Source organism: Pieris rapae, chromosome 4 (assembly GCF_905147795.1).
Source record: "Pieris rapae chromosome 4, ilPieRapa1.1, whole genome shotgun sequence".
In the NCBI taxonomy this organism is placed as follows: Eukaryota; Metazoa; Arthropoda; class Insecta; order Lepidoptera; family Pieridae; genus Pieris; species Pieris rapae.
This window is the reverse complement of record NC_059512.1, coordinates 3,558,615-3,580,287: the sequence shown is the minus strand read 5'-3', so window position 1 is coordinate 3,580,287 and position 21,673 is coordinate 3,558,615. Positions and strand designations below refer to the sequence as shown.

Sequence of the window (21,673 nt, the reverse complement as noted above, 5' to 3'; positions counted from 1 at the left end):
TTTGTTTTAATTTATTTAATGATTTTTATATGAACAAATGAAATAAAAATGTATATATAAAACGCCGTTAATTACGAACTCCAAAACAGCCTGGTTGTTAACACTTAACAATTCACGCAAGCGCAATGGTTTAAAGGCGGCGGAACTCGCACAGCCCACAGGCGACATTCGCTATCCTCGTCTGACAAATGTTATGCGTTATCTCTCTTTCGCTCTTTCTTATATATTTTTCATCTTTAACAACCTTTAACCTTTATTTGCGGCCAGATTTAACTAGGCCATTTACGATAATTAGTAGAAAAAAATTAGTTTCAATTTGATATATATGTATAATTAATAAATGTACGTTATAAACGAATAAATCTATCGAAACCATACCTACCTGTTTACGAATAAGTGCGGTCGGGTGGGGAACGGCACCCATGATTTTTAAAAATCTTTATCTAAATTATCGTCATGTAGACGATATTTTATTTAAATAACAAGTAAACAAAATGTTTTCCCAAAAATAATTTCATTACAAATATTAGCGGCCAAATTTTCTTATGCAATTTGGTGGATATAAATTCACCTAATTATAAATATACATAAAAAATTGGTATTTTCCTTTTAAGCCGATATATTATATTATTATAACCGATGGGCGCACTTATCCTGCAGCCAGATCTGGTACTATGGGTTATGTTAAAAAAATATTTCTATCGTGACTACCTTTTGTAAATATATCAACATATCGACCATTAGATTCCCGCGTTAAGTCATGAATTATAATCAAATGTGAATTTTTACCATAAAACATATGCAATTCCGGTAGCCCTTGGTGGTAATTTACTCCGGGTAATTTATAAAGCGGCTGCATTTCATCACAACACCTTGTAATTTCTAAAAAAACTATTACATTACATTTAGTATTATATATTATAACTTAATGAAATTTCCAACAAAGTTAGACACCCACCAAACCACCAAATGTAGTTAGCATATAGTTGTAATGAAAATTATACATCAATATTTTGGAAATACATATGTATCTAGAACACAAAACCCTAAATTACTAAGTTTATAATAAACCAGTTCGGTTTTATTTAATTGCACCGCAACATGGTTTTTAGAAAATTCTGATAAGCTGTGCAAATATGATCATTGGTCGTGCAACTAAATCTCAATCTCGTACAAGTCAGCCATTATTTTCCCAATGCGTTTATAGTCTGACATTCACGTATTTTTCTATGTTCTCCATGGTCTTTCCAAAAATAGCATTATTCGTGAGTTTATTAAAAATCTTTGTCAAACTCCGAGTTGGCTTTAATTCCTAATTGAGTATTATTATTTCTAATAAATATACGTCTTTAACCAGAGATTGTTTGAATTTTAATTAATGTAAACAATTTTTCTATCAATTTTGTATATCTGTAAACAATTCCAACTATATTTGAGCATGGCATCCCAGCTTAACCCCGGAGTACTAAAAAAATGCAAACAAAATGTTAATGCAAACACGTCTAATTTTCAAAAATGTCAGCTAATAATAAAACATCGGTTTCATAATAAAGATTTGAATAATCCAACATATTACAATATTAAGAACAATAAAATATAATATAAACGAATATGAAATGGTTTTTATTTACTTTTTTTTATATAAAAAGGCTCAGTACTTAATACTTATGTTGAGATTCATTGGTACAAATGTGAATGAATGGTATGAAATGTAGTCAGTAAAAAGTAAAAGAATAGTGTAGTAAACGCGTAGTATTAAAGTATGTATCAACATTAAATGAGTCTTCGTAGAATACTTCCCAGCCTCCAGAGTAACTTATATCGTTCAAATCGATTGCCGATGTATGCTCAGGTACCAGCACTTATCATAATATGTTTATTTTTGTTTGATTAGAGTCGTATGTTATGTAGAGTTTTTTCATTTAGAGCCATAGGCTTTTTTTATGAGGTGGAAATGCACTAATAGAGGCCCGCATCAAGAATATCGGACTTGACGCGGGGTCTGTGGGGCTGGATCTACACTCAAATCCCTCTGCTATTCAGAGGGGTAGCGAGACCCCACCCACTAAAAACACCAGCCAATCCCCCCCACCCCCCTTAAGATGGGCCTTCGGGGTTTGAAGAGCCATAGGCTAGTATAGGTTAAGTTAGCTTAGTAAAGTAGATAACAATAACAATGCTTCCGTACTGAGTCAGTAATTAGATAAGGAGCGGACATTTGGTGCAGGAAATAGTGGCTGATAAGGTGGTGATAAGTAAGCTATCATCTGAAACGGTTAGAAATATCGCTTCGGTATTACAAACGGCTTAAATGGGGGTGAGAACCCCTAATTTTACACCAAGCATTTTCCTTATTAGAACATTGTATTTTCCTTATCTCCCGCCATGATTATTACAGGTTCTGGCTCACTCATATTCCACCTAACTTTGGGTACCTACCTAGTGTTTGAAAGTTGACTGGTTGCATACATTGTATCTTTACTTATCGCTTGACAGTATGAGAGACTTTTATCATATAAAAAAATCAACGCTTTTAATGTTGCGTGATTTTATCAATCGTCTGACAGGATGCGATAGTTACATTGTGTTTATTATATTAGAAAAAAAACAATGCAATTGAAATGTTTGAAATTGATAGAGGAATGAAACAAAGGATTGATAGGAAATGAGTAATTGATAGATGAGTATCAGCCAGTATAAATAGAAGATTCCACGCCATACTGCTTGTCAATCATGCATTGCACAGTGCTGATGCACAAGTAAAAAAGGTTATTTACTAGTTTTTTACCGTGGGTGATTCTGTTCTCAATTCAATGAGATGAGGATGGAGTATACTCAACTGTTGAGAAGAGCATTTCACAATCTATAGATGTCGATTTACGTGATTTATGTGTAAGTTATTACTTACACATAAATCACTTAAGTTATTAAGTTTGAAGAAAGTGAAGTTACTAAATCTTAATGGAGATCATTTTGTGAAGAATTTGTTGAAGAAATTTTTCTTTTATGGTGACAAAAGTAATGCTTCTTTTCCTAGAAATGATACTTTAATCACTGTACGAAGTAATGAAATGAAAACAAAGAAACAGCTTAATTTAAGCTTATGTGATACTAATATTCGACTATTACTGTATAAATTGGAAATCACACCCAAAAGCTGTTCAAAGCGAAACAGTAAAATAACAAATAACTTAGAACAATCTTGGTCATCTAATATGTTTAAACAGAAGTTCACTAATGAGAGAGGCTTGGAAATAACTGTAAAAGTACCAAGAGGTCATAGAACTAATAGTTGATGAGATGGTAAACTCTTCCACTACTACTTCTACTACATCTTATCCTTTAAGTGAATCATGCCAACAATTTAAGATGACACTGAAAGGTGTAATATTTTGGCTAGCTAGCTATGTTCAGTTTGATAAATTAAAAACCGGTGAAATCAATGGAACTGGGTGTTTATCTAAAATACTGATTAGGAGTGAACATTATTTGGAAAACAAATCAAGTTAAAGGTTGATTGTGCGTGTAAAACACTTCGCTTCTATTCCTTATCAATGTGGGAGTCAGTTTCTGTGGTTTTCCTTACTACAGCAAAATAAAGTTATCAATAGGTGGAAGTGGTTGATGGTTTTCCTTACTACATCAAAATAATGTTATCAATAGGTGGAAGTGGTTGATGGTTTGAATAATATGTATAATGATAACGTGGGAACAGGATGGAACAGGGCATATAAATACCAACTCGAACATCAGTCTCACCATAAATAGTGTGCTAGTGCGGTGCGGAAATGGCATCATTATTTTTAGATAAAAAAGCTACGATATTCTAATAACTATATAAGAATGTATGATTGCCTTGAGACTAATATTTTTTTTAAGTTTGGACATTATTAATCGAAAAAAACCGGATGTACGCTCAAAAAAACTTAATGTCACCTACCGCCTGAGCCGAGCATAACATGACTCATTGTCGCCCTACGTCCAAACACAATAACCTATGTCAATCCATTTTTACCATCTAAATCATTGATATACAAAACACCCAAGATGCACAGTCTCGAATAAAAGTAACGCTCGAAAGTGTCCCGAAACACTATTTCTGTCTCTTTCTATAAGTGACAAGCATATATTATTGCAAAATCAACCCTACGCGAATTGTTTAAAGTTGTTATTACAACGCAGTGTACTTAAAGCAATCAAATTTGACAACCGACCGTGGTCGGTAGGACAAGGTATTGAGTGGAGTCGAACATGACTTTTTTTTTCATGATACATTACTATTTAGTAATTTAAGAGTTTGTTAGATTGTGTTTTAAACACATAAATATACTTTTATTTGTGCATAAATATCTTTTTGGGTAGCCTATGGGTATATCAAAAAAACAAATAATAACTGTTAAAATTGTTTATTCAAATATTTGGTTCAAAACGATTTAAACCTTTTCGTTAAAACATTTAACGCATTCTTTAGTGAAATAGTCTTTTTAAAATCTCGAATTCTTTTTCATTGCTAATTAAACATTAGCAAAAATTCGAGGTGTATCCAGAACTGACCCCGTGCTTAGAGAAGTGGTAGGAGATTTGAATTTCTTTTCAATTTCTAAATTAAACATTGAACTCGTAGGACACACTTCAGTATCACCGCCATCATCCGGTATTTCAATCTGTAAGCAATATCAAAATATTTACGAACATTAAAAAAATGTTAAATTGGCTACCTCCTGACCTACACTTTATTAGCGTAATTATATTAATGTCAAAAACTACACACAAAAAAGTTCAATAGTACATAAATTTATTTATAATAAAAAACACAAATAAAAATAATCGACTCCACTTATTAGAACAGGGTAATTTTTATAATGCGACTAAAATAAAAAGAAGACTAATGCGTTGTTCTAACACTAAACAAGCAGCCATTGAAGTTGGCCGTGTATAACTTTGCGCGTTGAATGAAGTTTTTAGAATAAATAAATAAATTCACACATTGCTTGTTATAATCAGTCATAAAAACAACAAAAACTAATCAATAAAGTTTTTTACATACCGAAAATACGATATCCCATCCTTTTTTAGCCTTCTTGACGTAATATTTTTACAATTTCTTACAGAACTCTTTGACATTTTGGACGACTGCTCCCAGACGCGAGCGACGCGAGACTATTTGAAATGAGCGCACAATTTAGAATGTTGCGCTCATTTTTGAGGACGTTTTTTAGACGTTGAGTGTGCATCTTGGGTTTTTTGTATATCAATGATCTAAATCAAAATATTGATAGTGTGCCAATAACCAATTGACGAATTGTATTAGTCATCTGTCGATACAAGCTATCCATGTTAGGTCGGATCGATGTATGTGGATAGACTTTTGTATGAAAATGAAAGATTTTAACTTACACCAGTATTTAATTAATTAAAAAGATATTTGATATGTTTTAAACAAAGACATTTTTATTTTAATATTATTTGTACGGTTTTATTTACTTTATTCGATTTATATTGAGTATCAAATAATTAATAAGAATATAAAGAGCGAAGAAATTGCATTATATCCGTCGCCAAAAATGGATTGTCATCATATGGTTGGGATTCAGATAGGAGATCGCTCGACTGTCACGGTCTCAGATTGTATTCAATCTAAGATTGTGGATTAATTATTGGGTTCGGGCGTTAACCGAGCTTGCACGCAGGAGCGCCGAAAAAGCAACAGAGAATCGGTCGGAATAAGCGTTTGGCTTGTGACAGATAACTTGCAATTAATCTTTACAATTTAATTTAAAAAAATAATAATTTAATAGTATATGTTATATTATCGTAAAAAATTAATTTTCCACTAACTCCTTCTTTGTATTATACAAAAAAAATAATAAATAAATAAATTGAATGCATAGAAAGATGCATTTTTTATCAATGTTTTCTTATGACGGTATCACGAAGAAATATCTTCGGTAAACCGATGTTATGTGGTCCCCACTATATTATTAATATTTCTATTTACCTAATTACTATTTCTTTAACCATCTGTTTACGATATAATTTAAGATTAATTAGTTTGTTCGACTTAATGTATCCCTATTCTTAAACGACAAAACCCAAACCTTTTTAAACATCTGTTTACGATAAGTTAAGATTTATTAGTTGTTCCATTTAATGTGTCGCTATTTTTAAACGACAATACCCAAACCTTTAAGTATCAAGTTACTATTTCTTTTAACCATCTGTTTACGATAAATTAAGATTAATTAGTATTGAAGCGGGAACACAACTAACGTTAAAAAAAATCTTAGAATATACAGAAATTTATTGGCGTAATTTAATTATTGTCTCCTGTATTTGACAACACAGTTGGCACTGTAATGCTCGAAAGACAAAAGGGCAAAAAAATGCCTACTAGTAAAAATTTTGCTTCGCAAACATTATTTACAATTCATTATTGTAATTTCAGTAATCAGTTCACTTGACAATTGACTGTTCATCGGTTCACGTCACACGTGTGCTATATGCCTGCCGACGTGGCAGAACCCTCGAGTTCTACGAAAAAAGGAATCATTGGCTATTTATTTGTCGCTAGCGATTTAAGCGAAGTCATTTTTTATTTTAGTTCGGTATTTATCTTGGTCGGAGGTGGTTGTGATGCAAACGACTACAACGTTGTGATAGTTCGAACTGTGTTGTGTTTCCTAGTGCAACAAAAGATAGTTACATTGTCACCACCATACTTGGGGCGCACTGTCAGCATGAATACCAATAACACCTCAAGTGTTTAACTTTGTAAGCTTTAGATGATGTAAGGCATTTTAGATGTAAGGAGTATATTAATTATAAATCAGTCTAATATCGACCACCGTAGATATAGGGTCTCACATCGACCACCTTAGAATTAGGGTCTAACATCGACCGTAGTATAATATAATTGTAATTCTTTTAATAAAGTTTCTATTTTTTAAAAAATCTTTTGAACATCGTCGCGATTTGACTGGCGCAGCCGGTAGGATACTCGTCGTGATCCTGTGTCTTATATAGACTAAAAATCAGTCGAAGCATCGGGTTACGCGTGTGTTTCAACATACATAACGAGTATATAAAAACCAACAAATTTGTCAAAATATTCGCGAAAGTTCAAGATTATAAAAAAGTGAAACAAGAGTGAAACAGCAGTTATAAGTAGAAGAAATGGGTTCCAGACTTATGTGAGTAAACCTCTTCACATTCCAACCTGTCCCATTTTATTTCCATTTGACTGTATTAGTAATAAGTTTAAGTAATTTTAAGTGAAAAGAAATTGTTATTATTTAAATTAAAAATGCAAGAAATACGTACGATTCCATCAGATATTTTAAATATAATACCAAAATTTGATGGCGATCAGAAACTATTAAATTTATTTCTAAGAAAAAGCGAATATGTAATAAGAGCATTCAGATCAGAGCCTCCAAATGTCGCACAAGACCTCTATATTTTTCACGCAATTACAAGCCGCTTAAGAGGCAGGGCGAGCCATCTAATTAGTGAGAGACAGGACATTAACCATTGGACAGAGTTAAAAACAATTCTTATCCAACATTTCGGAGATCCTAGAACGGAAGAATGTATCTCAATAGAATTAGAAAATATTAAAATTAATCAAGGCGAGTCATATTTAAATTTCTGCAATAGAATCCAAAGCGTCCGTAGTACATTATTTTCAAAAATTAATTTAATAGAGGACGAGAATATTAAGAACGCAAAGATGAACATTTATAACCATACATGTTTAAATGTTTTTCTTTTCAATTTGCCTGAGGATATGATACGCGTTGTCCGACTACATAGATGCATAACTCTAGAAGACGCGCTTAGTGTAGTAATGGAAGAAGTTAATTTCCTTAATCAATATAAATCACGGAGTATTAATAGACAAAGATATACTCAGAATATTAATGAAAAAAATAATTTACCACAAAATAATTTATCACAAAATAATTTTTCACAAAATAATTTTAATAGATTTAATCAATTACCTCAAAACCAAAATAACCCTCCAATGAAATTTAAATTTGGAATTCAGCCGCAATCACAACATCAAGGATTTAAGCCTAATTTCTCTAACTTTAAATTCGGTACCAACCAAAAGCAAGGTTTACATAATCAAAATAATTCACAGTTTAAATTTGGTATTCCACCACCTCAATTTGGATACAGGCATTTCCCCCAATCGAATCAACAACAATTTAAATTTGGTATTCCACCAAATCATCAACCAAAACCGGTACATAAATATGATAATGATGTATCAATGCGAACAGCACCTCAAGCTAAGCAAAATTTTATAACACCCAGAACATCAAATAATTTATTCTATACAAATTATATGAACGATGATATTAATGATTACACAGATTACAATCATGAAACGTGTGTATCAAACCACGAAGATAATTATCCATATGAATATTATAACGTAGATCCGACTTATTTTACGCCAGATAATTATTACGAATTAGAACAAAATTCAGAAGAAGCTGTTGAGACCTCAGAACCTGAAAATTTTCATACACAGGCCTCAGCAACAGACAAACCGAAGTAATACATTTGAATCATCATAGTGCTTTAAAGTTGCCACATATTGAAATTCCGGAAATAAATAGTAAATTCATGATAGATACTGGTAGTTCACGATCCTTTATAAGCCCTGAAATAGTCAATAAGTATTTGCAAGAATTTAAATATTATGAACCATTCGAAGTCGTAAGTACACATGCACAGAGTCACCATAACGAAGTAATTTATATACCTCTCTTTAAAACTTTTTGTAGTACAGATTATCACAAATTTTATATCTATAATGTGGATAACGATTATGGCGGTTTAATAGGATCAGATTTATTAAAACAACTTGATGCTAATATAGACATGAAAAATCAAATTTTAAAAACTCGTGACACAGAAATACCAATTATTTATAGTCCACCATTTAGCATTCGTGTTGATGCACGATCTGAAACTCGTGTTAGGGTTCCTGTTCATCTTTTAAATGGACAAGCAATATTAAATTCAATTAACTTTGGTAAAGGTATAAGAACACCATCTGCTCTTGTAAAATGTGAAAACGGTTATGCTACCACTATAATACAAAATTCATCTAATAAAAACTATGAAATTAAATTCACTAAACCTCTAAGGGTTACAAGTTATAATGAAGAAAAAATTAATATAAATAATACTCAAACAACTTATGATTATAAAATTGATAAAATTCTGAAACAAAATTTGTCAAAATTACGTTTTGAACATATGAATGAGGAAGAAAGAAGTAAAATTTTTAATTTGTGTTTAGAATATAGAGACATATTTTATAGCGAGCATATACCACTAAGTTTTTCTAACCAAGTAAAACATAAAATTCGTACAACTAATGAAGATCCAATTTATGTAAAACCTTACCGTCAATCTCCAGCCGAAGCAGCTGAAATTAGGAAGCAAATAGATAAACTATTAAAAGACAACGTCATACAAGAATCGAATTCTCCATGGTGTGCACCTGTACACCTAGTACCAAAAAAAATTGACGCTAGTGGTGAAAGGAAGTTTAGGATGGTTGTTGACTATAGACGACTAAATGACATCACAATAGACGATAAATATCCATTACCTAATATAACTGACTTATTTGACAAACTAGGAAAAAGTTGTTACTTCTCAGTACTCGACTTAGCTAGTGGATATCACCAACTAGAAATAGAAAAAGAAGATCAACCGAAAACTGCTTTTTCGACGCAGTTTGGACACTATGAGTTCCTAAGAATGCCGTTTGGGTTAAAGACCGCACCAGCGACATTCCAACGAGCTATGGACAATATTCTTAGAGGACTGCAGGGCATACATTGCTTAATTTACCTGGATGATATAATTATCTTTTCATCTAGCTTAGACGAACACTTAATAAAACTAAAACTAGTATTTGACAGACTCAGAAATACTAATCTTAAAGTCCAACTAGACAAATCGGAATTCCTTTGTAAAGAAACAAATTACCTAGGTCATACAATAACACCTGACGGACTAAAACCAAACACCGATAAAATAGACGCTATACTAAATTACCCAGTACCAAAAACTACGACAGAAATTAAGAGTTTCCTAGGACTTATTGGTTATTATCGAAAATTTATAAAAGACTTCTCAAAAATTACACAACCCATGACAGCATGTCTAAAAAAGAATAGTAAAATTGTAATTAATGAAAATTATTTAAAATCTTTTGAGAAATGTAAAGAACTCCTTGTTAACGCACCATTACTTCAATATCCCGACTTTACAAAACCTTTTATTTTGACAACTGACGCATCAGACTATGCACTTGGAGCTGTACTCTCGCAGGGTCAAGTGGGCAGTGATAAACCAATAGCATATGCTAGCCGAACTTTGAATGACACCGAAAAACGTTACAGTACTATAGAAAAAGAATTATTAGCAATAGTCTGGGCAGTTAAACATTTTCGACCGTACTTATATGGAACAAAATTTACAATCTATACGGATCATAGACCATTAGCTTGGCTAGATTCTCTTAAAGAACCAAATAGTAAATTGACTAGGTATAAACTCAGATTAGCCGAATATAACTTTAAAGTCATTCATAAGAATGGAAAGCAAAACACCAATGCTGATGCTCTCTCGCGTATTAAATTAAATGCTTTAGGTAAAAACGATAAAGATAATCAATCAATGATAGTGAATGTAGGAAATTCTGATAGAAATCTTGATGACTATATTCAAGAATTAACCGATTCAATAACACGATTAGGACAAAACAACCAAAGTAAAGAACCTGAAAATGATAACAGTAATCCTATGTCTTTTTCTGAAGTATCTAGATCCATTCCATCTCGAAGTAATTCCAGGTCATCATCACGTACATTAACAATAAACTCTAGTACAGATACAGTACATTCTGCTGAAGATATGGATACAAATGGTATTCCCATACTTTACGAAGCTATAGATACAAAACCAAACCAAATATTAATACACCCATGGTTTAAAAATGAACTTTCAGTTAAAATTCGTTCACATCCCAAACAAAAGATTTTAGAGGTTCATTTACCCCTAGATAATTCCGAGTTAATAAAAAAATTTCTTAAAGAATATATTAGACCTAAAATTAAATATTTTATCTATTACGAAAACAAAGCACACCGACAATTATTCACACAAGTATTAATTTCATTATTTAGAAAAGAAACCGTAAAGCTTTATGAATGCACTGAAAGAGTAATTAATGTCACTGACGAAAAAGAACAAGAAGAAATAGTAATGAAATATCACGTAGGTAAAACCTGTCACCGAGGTATTAAAGAAACAATCTCTCATTTAAAACGAGTTTATTTTTGGACAAATTTAGAAGAAACCGTAACTAGCTTAATAAATTCATGTGATACTTGTAAACGCATGAAATACGACCGTAGACCATTTAAACCCCAATTACAACTTACACAAACTCAATCAAGACCTTTTCAAGAGTTATTTATAGATTTATTTTCTGTAGAAGGAAAATATTACCTAACCATACTAGACGCGTTCAGTAAATTAGCACAAGCTTTGGAAGTTCCAGATAGATCGACACCTGAAGTAGTCAGGGCACTCATAAAATACTTTTCATTCTACGGCGTACCAACTAAAATTAGTTCAGACCCCGGTTCGGAATTCAACAATAAACTCATGAAAGATCTAATGACATTATATAAAATAGATATTCACATAGGCACCCCTAACAATCCAAACTCAATGGGATTAATAGAACGATTTCATTCCACAATTTTAGAAATATATAGACTTGCGAAATATGAACATAAATTCACAGATGCTACATCAGTAATGACATATGCTATAATGGCTTATAATCAGACAATCCATTCAGTAACAGGTCTCACTCCGTTTGAAGTAGTATTTGGTCACACGGAAAGTAACAATCAATTCAATTTAAATTTTGATAAAGAATATACTCAACAACTAGTTAGGGATCATGCAAAAAGAACTCACTACTTATACAAGTACTTAACCGATAAAATAGGAACTAGGAAAGAAAAAGTTCAACAAAATAGAGTAGGAGAAATTAATTTTGATTTAAATGAAGGTGATACTGTTTTTATTAAAGGTGTAAATCAACGTAGAAGCAAGGATAAACCCAGGTATGAAAAAGCAAAAGTTAAGGGTAAAATAAAAAGAAATGTAGTATTGGTAGAAACTAACACAAAAGATAAAAACGTTCCAATAAAAGACATAAAACGTCCCCCACAGATTCGTCCTGCTAGTGACCCAAGCAGTAACGATCCGGGCCCTTCAACTTCAAAAGGTTGAGAAGAATCCAGGCGTTCTCCCTCTCAGAGAAGGAACCGCTCTGATTACGTATGATAAGTGGATAGTAATTAAGACATTAGATATTAATCTTATTAAGGAAGAATTAGAATTTAATATGCATAGATATTTAGAACTCAATAGAATAGTAGAATTACAATTAAATATCAGTAGCCCTTCGTTAATATATTTCAATGATGTTAAGCTTCAAGTTAATTATATGTTAAATATCACATTGAACAAATATTCAGAAATTGTACCAATTAACAGACAGAAAAGAGGACTCATCAATCCTTTAGGATCTTTAGTTAAAATGATAACAGGAAATTTAGATTATGAAGATGCTATTAAATATGACAACTTAATAAAAACCGTAAAAACTCGAGAACATTCTCTAGAAAAGAAAACTACTGTTATATCTGAAATGATAAGACTTGTTGCGAACTCTACTATAAATATTACAAACAATCTCGAACAATTAAGTGATGCAATTAATAAAATAAATAAAAATGTTAAAAATATTTCAATTATTTCACATATTAATCAAATAACACATATTTATAATTCTTTCTTTCATAATTTTCAAATCATTTACACAAAATTGACCGAGATTGAAAACATTTTAGCATTTAGTAGAATGGGCGTATTACATCAATCTATAATTAATACTAATGAACTCATTAATGTACTTAGAATCATTGAGAAAACAGATAGGCTGATATTTAAAGTAATTCCTGAAAATATTATAAGAATTGAACAGTCCATGACATTGAAATCATATTTTAAGAACAATGTTATTACTTTAGTATTAGAAATACCTTTAGTTAAGAAAGAAACTTATTTTTATTATAAAATTGTACCCTTACCTGTCACCCAACCTGAAACAAACCTTACCTTAATAATACTCCCCAAGTATCCTTACCTTATTGTGAAGGGGTTGAAAGCGAAATCGCTGTCGACGCCATGTAAGAATTTGGAAGAAGAAACATACCTCTGTGATGAGCTGCAGACCATGGTACCTGTTGAAGACACTTGTATCTTGGACCTGATGAAGTATTCTCACAATGTCTCCTGCAAACAAATTCCAATAGAATTCGAAGAAATTAAAGTAGAACTTTTACAAGTTAATCGATGGATGATATACTCTAAATCACCTGTCGATCTGATTAGAACGTGTGATAACGAAATTATACATTACACTCTCATAGATACTTACTTATTAACTATAGAAGATAAATGTCAATATAACATTGCAAATCACAATTTAAAAATACATAGCAGTAACGGCGAGAAGCTTATATATCAAAAGCTGCCACTAGTGAATTTACCTGAAAACTTGAAGATCCGTATCCAGAACAACATTAATCCTGTTAAACTCAATGGGGTTGATTTAACAAATCTAAAAGTGTTATCATTCGCGCTACAAAATAGTGAAAATCAAAGTGAAAGTGTTGTGAAAACCAATAGTGTCAGTTTAGGGACAATAATCTTGTATGTAATTTTAATTTTAAGTCTTATATCATTTCTGGCATACAAAAGAATAAAAACATGTATAACATTTCAAGGCCGAAACCATCCTCCGAAAAATTGTTCTTCAGATGATTTCGAGCTTAAGGAGGGAAAAGTTACATTGTCACCACCATACTTGGGGCGCACTGTCAGCATGAATACCAATAACACCTCAAGTGTTTAACTTTGTAAGCTTTAGATGATGTAAGGCATTTTAGATGTAAGGAGTATATTAATTATAAATCAGTCTAATATCGACCACCGTAGATATAGGGTCTCACATCGACCACCTTAGAATTAGGGTCTAACATCGACCGTAGTATAATATAATTGTAATTCTTTTAATAAAGTTTCTATTTTTTAAAAAATCTTTTGAACATCGTCGCGATTTGACTAGATTGTGTGTATTGTGATTACGTTAATTGCCTTCGATATTTATCAAGTAAGTGAAAATAATCACATCTTATTAAGTAAGATAAAGTAAAAACTGGTTAAAATACATAATTCATTTTCAAGTTTGGTTCACATATTTTGGTTAACCTGCAATTAATTTAATACGAGCTACTTGAAAACGCCTGGGTGTATAAAATATTGGTCGGAATATAACATTTTCCATACAGAATTAGAAATAGAAGATTCGAATATATATAGTTATATAATTTATATGCATAGTATGGCAAATTTTAGGGTTGGATCTTATATTCAATACCTTGAATTTGATTATACTGAGTATGTAGGAGTCTCGGGGGACCTTGATTCGAAAACCTCTGTGAGATTTGGAGTAATTTATGCTGCTTGAGTTGTAATTTAAGCTAATTAATTTTTTTTTCGATGTTTTGTGCAATATTAGAAATTTGTAAACAATCCGCCAGAACAGTGTGTTAGTGTTACAGTGCAGATTATTCGTTAAAAAGCCGTTACTTTTTACATTTCTGTTGTTTTCTCGTCAATGTGCGTGCTTTTATTTGTTTTTTTTTAAACTTGGTGAATTTTGCTTGGTAAACGACCGGCTTATGTGGATGACTTTGAGGATGATGGGCCCAGTTAATGTTAGGTATTATATGTATGTTTTGGTTTATTTTTATTTTTCTACTGTTATAACTGTTTCTAGTACTTGAAATTGGTTGGGGGTGATAAGTATACCCTCCCCCGACCTCAAAATCGAGGTATTGAATTGTAAACCTTAACCAAATTTTATTTTATTATCCTATTTTATGCAGTAATTAATATAAACTTTTCTTAATCCTTTCTAATGTAATTATATAATCTTAATGGAATAAAATACAACACACAAAGCCCCGAATTGGTATTATTGTATAGTTTTATAGTATATATTGCAATGTTATGAAACGCAAAATTGTAAATGATAGATCGACGACATATAATCGTTTTTACTAATGTTGTTATTGACTCACTTTAAAAGTTAAAATCATTTATATAATGGAGTAAGTTTGGATAATTTTCATTTGGAAAATGTTTTTTTAATTCCGCAAAGTCTATGCCAAAGACTGTGTATTTCAGAACTGTTCGCTAATTCGCTTCAATCTTTTAAAATTAATTTATTTCACAAATTTGTAGGAATAGTTATAAAGAGTATATTTTTAGAAAGCCAATAATTTAGTAATTTTTAGGATTATATTTATATAGAAATTTTAACAGTAAGGGAATAAAATACAGTTTTTTAACTTCATCGCGACTTTTGTCAGTATCGACAGTTGCCAATATGTCCGGGATGTTTTGTAGATATTTACGAATAACATTTATTTAGCGGCGGATACGTGTGGCTTCCGAAGTTAATGCGAAAAGTGAGATAAATCAGGAAACAGAAAACCTCTATCTAGTATGTTTTCTAATGTTGAACTATATAATTAATTAGTTTGCGGTTATTTATTGATGATTAGTTGTATGTTCATTATGCACTCATTTCGCGGTATAATTTTTACAAAATACACACTACCTTTAATGATTAAACTTGTTAAGTAATCTGTGAAAACATGTAATAAACGATTCCTTTTTTTTAATATTAAACATTTTAATAATTTAATATTATCTGAACGATACACGTTAGCCTCGTAAGAAAGTGGTTATTTATACTGTATATTTGATTGTTAGGATTACTACAGTCGACGCATTTTAAACTGAGTCGTCGGGCAATAAATGTCATTACTTATAGGAATGTGCACGAAATGCGAACCGTTATCGATACTTAGCTACCTGCGCAGGCACTCTGTCTTCTGATTAGTCGGTATGAGACAGGGTTGTTGTTTTTTTCTATAAATATAAGATTTTTTGTATGACACTGATTACATTACTTACGCTTCGTTACGCAATACGGACAATGATTTTATTTTTTAACTTGGTTTTAATATAATAAATCAATGGTGACAGGAAAACTTTATCAAAATCATGAGGAAATTATTTTAGTATAACATACAATAATATGTATTTACTGACAACACTGTAATTTTACTTTTGGGATCTGGAAGCACTGGGCGGGAGCGAGACTATGTGTAATTAGCGTCGGACTGGAGGCCGCGGTTTTCCGGTCTCCGTATAGCACTCTGAATTTAGCAGCGATCGGACGTGTTCATTTATCATTAGTGGAGCTCTCTAGAAAAATAAAAATAGTTAATAAAAAACGTGCTTGTCATCAGCATTGCACCCGTGCGAAGCCGGGACGAGTCGCTAGTTAACTACGAGAGTGCGCAAAGGATTTTTCAGCAGAAAAAGAAGAAATTTCTTTTGAACTTTGAAGTTATACAGTGTATGTAAAGTCAGTGAAAGTAAAAAAAAAGGTAAATTATAGTAAATCAAGTCATTATTAGAGTGCTAGCTCTTTTATGAGTCAATAATAAACTTCTAATATCATATTGTTATGTGGTCCCCACTGTATTATTATTATTATATATATATTGTTATTTACCTAATTACTACTTCTTTACCTTTGTTAGTTTTTAAAAACAAGTTTTAGCCAATATCAAATTTGTTAAACAAAGACTTTATTTAAAGTTTTGTTTACAATAAACGACCATTGAAGTTGGAATATGGAATTGAAGTGATTTATAAAGTATCGGTATTTGATATTTAAAGGTTTGGATAGGAGTAAGGATACATTAAGCTAACAAACAATCAGTCATTAAGTTATTACTCATAACTTATCACTACGTAATAAGTTAAGATTAATTAGTTTGTTCCACTTAATGTATCCCTACTCTTAAACGACAAGACCCAAACCTTTAAGTATCAAGCCTAGGGCATCGAAACTCGGTTCAATTCTGAAAACCCGGGTTTTCGGGTCTAAGAGTAATCAAAACCCGGGTAGACCGGTTTTTTCGAGCATTTCGATCTTTTGGCCTCAATCAATTGTAAGCATTCATGGACCCGTGAATGCGTATGAGACCTAGATTTCGAAAACTGCTATCCCTTGCAAAATTTGGTGAATGTAAAGTGATCCCTATATATCTTCTATTTTTCATAGATGTCCATTCATCGAATGATATCGAAAACTTCTTTTCATCTGACAGTATAATTTTTATCTCGTTTATTATTTCTAGCTTCCTTTTATCAAAGTCTTTGAGAATGATGTGGCGAACGGTATCAGCAGTAGTTGGCAATTTGTTGCCGGTCTTTTCAGAAAGGTACTTTAAATCTTGTGATTTTGAGAACGTTCTAAGAGAAATTCCATCAACTGCAGCCATATGAGACACCATAACCTGCATACTTGGGTTGGCATCAGTCTCAAATGGCGCCGGTATTCATCACCCGCGCAACGATACACCCTCCCCTCTCAACTGCTCCACAGTTCACCCCTCTCATGTCCTGAGATGGACGCGCATTTAACTTGCATGTCTTGTTTATGGGTAGGAACGTAGCAAGGAAGCTACTTTTTGTGTCATAAATAATAATTTATCAAAGCGAATTTTTATTCAATTTACTTTTTATTGCATTCAAAGTGCTTTAAACTTAATAAACAACAAAAACAAAAGTATAAAAACAAAACCCGAAAAACCCGATAACCCGAGTTTTAAAAATTGAAACCCGGTTTTTTTTGTAATCCTCAGAACCGGGAAAACCCGGGTTTTTACGGCCCGGGTAAACCCGGGCTCGATGCCCTAATCAAGCCCCGATCCTTTGAAATACACTTCCATTCCATATTACCACTAAAACGCTAGTTTTTGTAAGCATAATTTTCAATAAAGTTTTTGTTAGTTTTAATAACAAGTTTTTGTCACTGCCTCATAACAAGGACAAGTATTTAAATTAGGTGTCCCCTTTCAAACATTACTACCAGTGTCGTCAGTAAACTGTTTTTTAGATTTCTCACAACTGGTCTTGTACGAAAATACCCCATGTGTTTCGCGATTTTTTTTTGTTTTCGAGTTATAATTTTATTTATGTTTTTTTTAATGTTTTCTGCCAGCGAGGTTTCAAAAATTCCTATCTTTTTTATAGTAGGTATTTTGCAGGTTTTCTTCTGTAAGATGATTGTATTAGGTAAATGTTGTTCAAATAAAAAAAAATATCTCAGCTTCCTAAAATTAGTTAAAGCGACTGAAAAGCGGTTTTAAAGTTAAAAGTTTAGTTTTAGCTGGATTTGTCCATCTGATTAGCTGTATGGCGCATCGAGGTAAAATTAAATATTTGCTTAATAACATATATTAATATTAATCTAGCGAATTTAGATTGTACCATCATAATATTTTCGTACCATATTCTTCCAAATAAATTATTAAAGCAATTGTTTGGTTTCAGACTACTTGGTTATTAAACGGCTTAAATAAATTGACTTTTAAATTACGTTTTGTGGGTAGGTTAGGTTTTTGTTTTTTTTTTTTTGTTTGTTCGCAATTATTATTTTTTTGATTATGTATGTTTTCTTTTTTTTTTTTTTTTTTAAACTATTACAAAAGTTATTCACGAGAGGATGGAGATGCAAGGAAGAAGTGGCTATTTGATACCTTCTTTTTCCTTACACCTTTACAATTTTTGTCACATAGACGAGGGTAGGTTAGGTTAGCTATATTATAATTTCTCTGGTATAGTTTAATTTCTTTGGTTGATACGAATAACCTGTGTAAATAACTGATAAAAAGCGGTTTAACACATTAAATATCTTTCGTTCGTGTAAAACATTTATAACAATTTTGTGTCTATATTCAACATATTCTAAACATTATTTTCAGAAATGATGCTAGTGAATGACACCAATTCAACCGACGATATTTATTGTAAGTATTGAAAAATAGTTATTGTGTAGGTAGTTATAATAATATGCCACAAAAAAATATTCTCGATAGCCTTACACTTCTAGTATTAAAAAGCATCATTCAAATCAAATCCTTTATATACAAAAATCTTGAAATAGTACTCTTATGTTTTGTTTCAGGCTCTAACACTGTACAACTAATGCACTTATTTGACCTCAGCCAACCCAAAGATATAATGACCATTATCGAAGTAGAACCAGATAAAAGTAATGATACTAGCACAATAAAAGAATCTGTTGATAAGGCTAAAATATCCTTAAGCAATAAAAGAAAATCAGTAAAAAAATGTAAATCTAAAACAAGGAAGAAGTCCGATTTATCAATAGACAAAGAACAAGACACCTCACATATAGCAAACGAATTTAACAAAGTAACTCATCAACACTCAAGAAGTGAGAGAGCAATTAACGTCGAAACAATGCCATATACCCACCATTCTCCAGCTTCAAATAATACCCAAAACAGATCCAGAGTGCAAGCCGCCAAGCAAAAATCTCACCAATGTCAAATGCATAGCAAAAGTATTAACTGGTCACAAATAACAAACCAATCCAGTGGTACAACCCCGCATTGGCAAACCCCAGTAAGATCAACTGATGTGCCAAATTTTAATCAGATCAGTCACGAAACATATCATGGCCTGAATGTTATCATTGAGCATGTCTTTAATTTTTTAATCCACGACTTTCAAAATAACTCAGGATTAAATCAAAGAAAACTAAAATTGTTCCAACGCTGTTATAACTATGTAGTTAATTATTGCCTTAATCGTGATCCGAAAAATGATTGGAATGTTTTGAATCACATAGTTCTAGCTGTTGATTCTATAGCATGGAATAGATCACAGTATAATAATGAAAAACAAACGCGCCTGTTGCTTAGTGAAATGTTCGATTGGTGTCGACACAGACGGTCGATAGATACTATTATAGAGCCAAGTTGGCCACCTCCGTATAACCCGCCAGCATATTATAATGATCCACAAATTTCTACGATGCCACCGCACATACCGAACAGCGTGTCACAAAAGAATCCAAATAAAAGTTCACAGATAAATAATAAAACTACTCCTGCAGTAAATAATTATCAAACATGTTTATTTACAGCAGGTACATATGGCAAAGAAATAAGTATAAACATAGACACTTGTCTTTTGCATACATTGCAATATAATCTGGGAACTGCACAGACGACTACACAGGCAACAGAACACAGTGAAAATATTCAGGAGAAGGAAAAGTCGAAAATCATTCAGCCCCCCATAAAAAGTCCATCTGTATCGAGGCACAGTGAATTCATTAGTCCTCCAAATGTCAATAACCTGGAACTCGTAAGTTGTATTTGTTTTATTATATTTATTATAAGTTTTATTTAAATAGTAATCCTGTTTACATATACATAAGAAAGATGACCATGGTTACCATATTGTGATACTCTATTAACATTATATTAATCATTAACCTATTCTCCAAATGACATAACTTCAAACTAAAATACAATGAAGTTATGTAAGTAATAGTGCAAGTCACTTGATCACAGAAACAATCTTTCATCTATAAGAAGGCATTTACTAAAACAACCAATAAAACTTGATAATATTATTACAGAGCTCCGTCCGACAAATTTCTTCAGATGAAGATCTCACGCCAATGATCACCCATGTAACATCCCTAAACAGTAATGCATCATACATATCTAGAGGTTTCTGTAATGTTTGCAAAAATGAAACAAACACACGATGTACTGGATGCTACAAAGCTTACTACTGCAGCCGAGAATGTCAGGTAATGCTTTATTCTGTGAAGTATCAGTGTTAATAATATAACCGTGTTTACGACTCTTAAATATTTTATTAACCAATGTTCAGGTCTGTCTATTCCTTAACTGTGAATAAGCAACTATTCTAGTATAGATTTGGTAATTATACATATACAGTCCGATTTACATCTAGATTGAGTGTGCCAGTTACGTGCCGTCACCAACCTTGATAGACAATGCAGTCTTTACTCTTTACATCTAACGCAGTAACATGTGCATAGTGTCATAGACATCGCACCTTCGACGCTTTACACCGCACAATGGAAAATCGTAGAACAACGGCTAATCAAAAAACGTTTTTACTAATGTTGTTATTGATGCACTTTTAAAAGTTTATTGAACTGTATAAGAGTTTTAAAGGACACCTAAGATAAATAAACAATCTTCACACAAATCACAAAAAACAAAAAATCATCACACTCAATCTTATATTTCAAATCAACATTCGTTCAAAATAATATTAATATTTTTTTGTTTATTTTTACAGCTATCAGAATGGCACGTTCATAATAAGTTATGCAGTGGCACTCATTGAAAGAAACTAAATTGACCAACTTCAATCTGGCAATTATTCCAAGATTAAAAATGGCACGCTGCTGGAACTTTGACCTGTATTCTAACATGTTGCTCAAGGACCAAATTCAAGCATTTCATAGAAAAATGGTGTCACAGATCTAGAATGGAGATTTAAATTTGATTTGCGTTTTGAAAGACGCCATTATTATAATTTTTATGATTGTGGA

At 31.9% G+C, this 21,673-nt stretch overlaps 1 protein-coding gene and 1 long non-coding RNA gene across 4 annotated transcripts; one reads left to right on the top strand and one right to left on the bottom strand.

Annotated features, from left to right (window-relative positions):
* Nucleotides 1-4,390: 4,390 nt before the first annotated feature.
* Nucleotides 4,391-5,304, bottom strand: LOC110995481. Its single transcript, XR_002600256.2, has 2 exons — nt 5,048-5,304; nt 4,391-4,664 (listed from the first exon to the last, which is right to left on the bottom strand). It is a non-coding gene; the product is annotated as an uncharacterized LOC110995481 (long non-coding RNA).
* Nucleotides 5,305-6,493: 1,189 nt separating this feature from the next.
* On the top strand, nt 6,494-21,673 carry LOC110995485. Of its 3 annotated transcripts, none has more exons than XM_045627957.1 (6): nt 6,494-6,695; nt 14,253-14,287; nt 19,029-19,073; nt 19,232-20,442; nt 20,720-20,896; nt 21,418-21,673. In XM_045627957.1, exons 3-6 carry the CDS (start codon nt 19,031-19,033, stop codon nt 21,463-21,465), a joined length of 1,479 nt encoding a protein of 492 aa, XP_045483913.1. In that variant the 5' UTR covers nt 6,494-6,695; nt 14,253-14,287; nt 19,029-19,030; the 3' UTR covers nt 21,466-21,673. The 3 variants fall into 3 exon arrangements, with proteins under 3 accessions (XP_045483913.1, XP_045483914.1, XP_022118356.2); XM_045627958.1 differs by having other exon boundaries at nt 14,243-14,287; XM_022262664.2 differs by lacking the exons at nt 6,494-6,695; nt 14,253-14,287 and adding an exon at nt 16,500-16,640.

Excerpts from the sequence above, each read along its gene's own strand:
- LOC110995485 (XM_045627957.1), top strand. The coding sequence starts at position 19,031 with ATGATGCTAGTGAATGACACCAATTCAACCGACGATATTTATT. Across the intron at positions 19,074-19,231 it reads TTCAACCGACGATATTTATT|GCTCTAACACTGTACAACTA; the intron begins GTAAGTATTGAA and ends GTTTTGTTTCAG. Across the intron at positions 20,443-20,719 it reads ATGTCAATAACCTGGAACTC|AGCTCCGTCCGACAAATTTC; the intron begins GTAAGTTGTATT and ends ATATTATTACAG.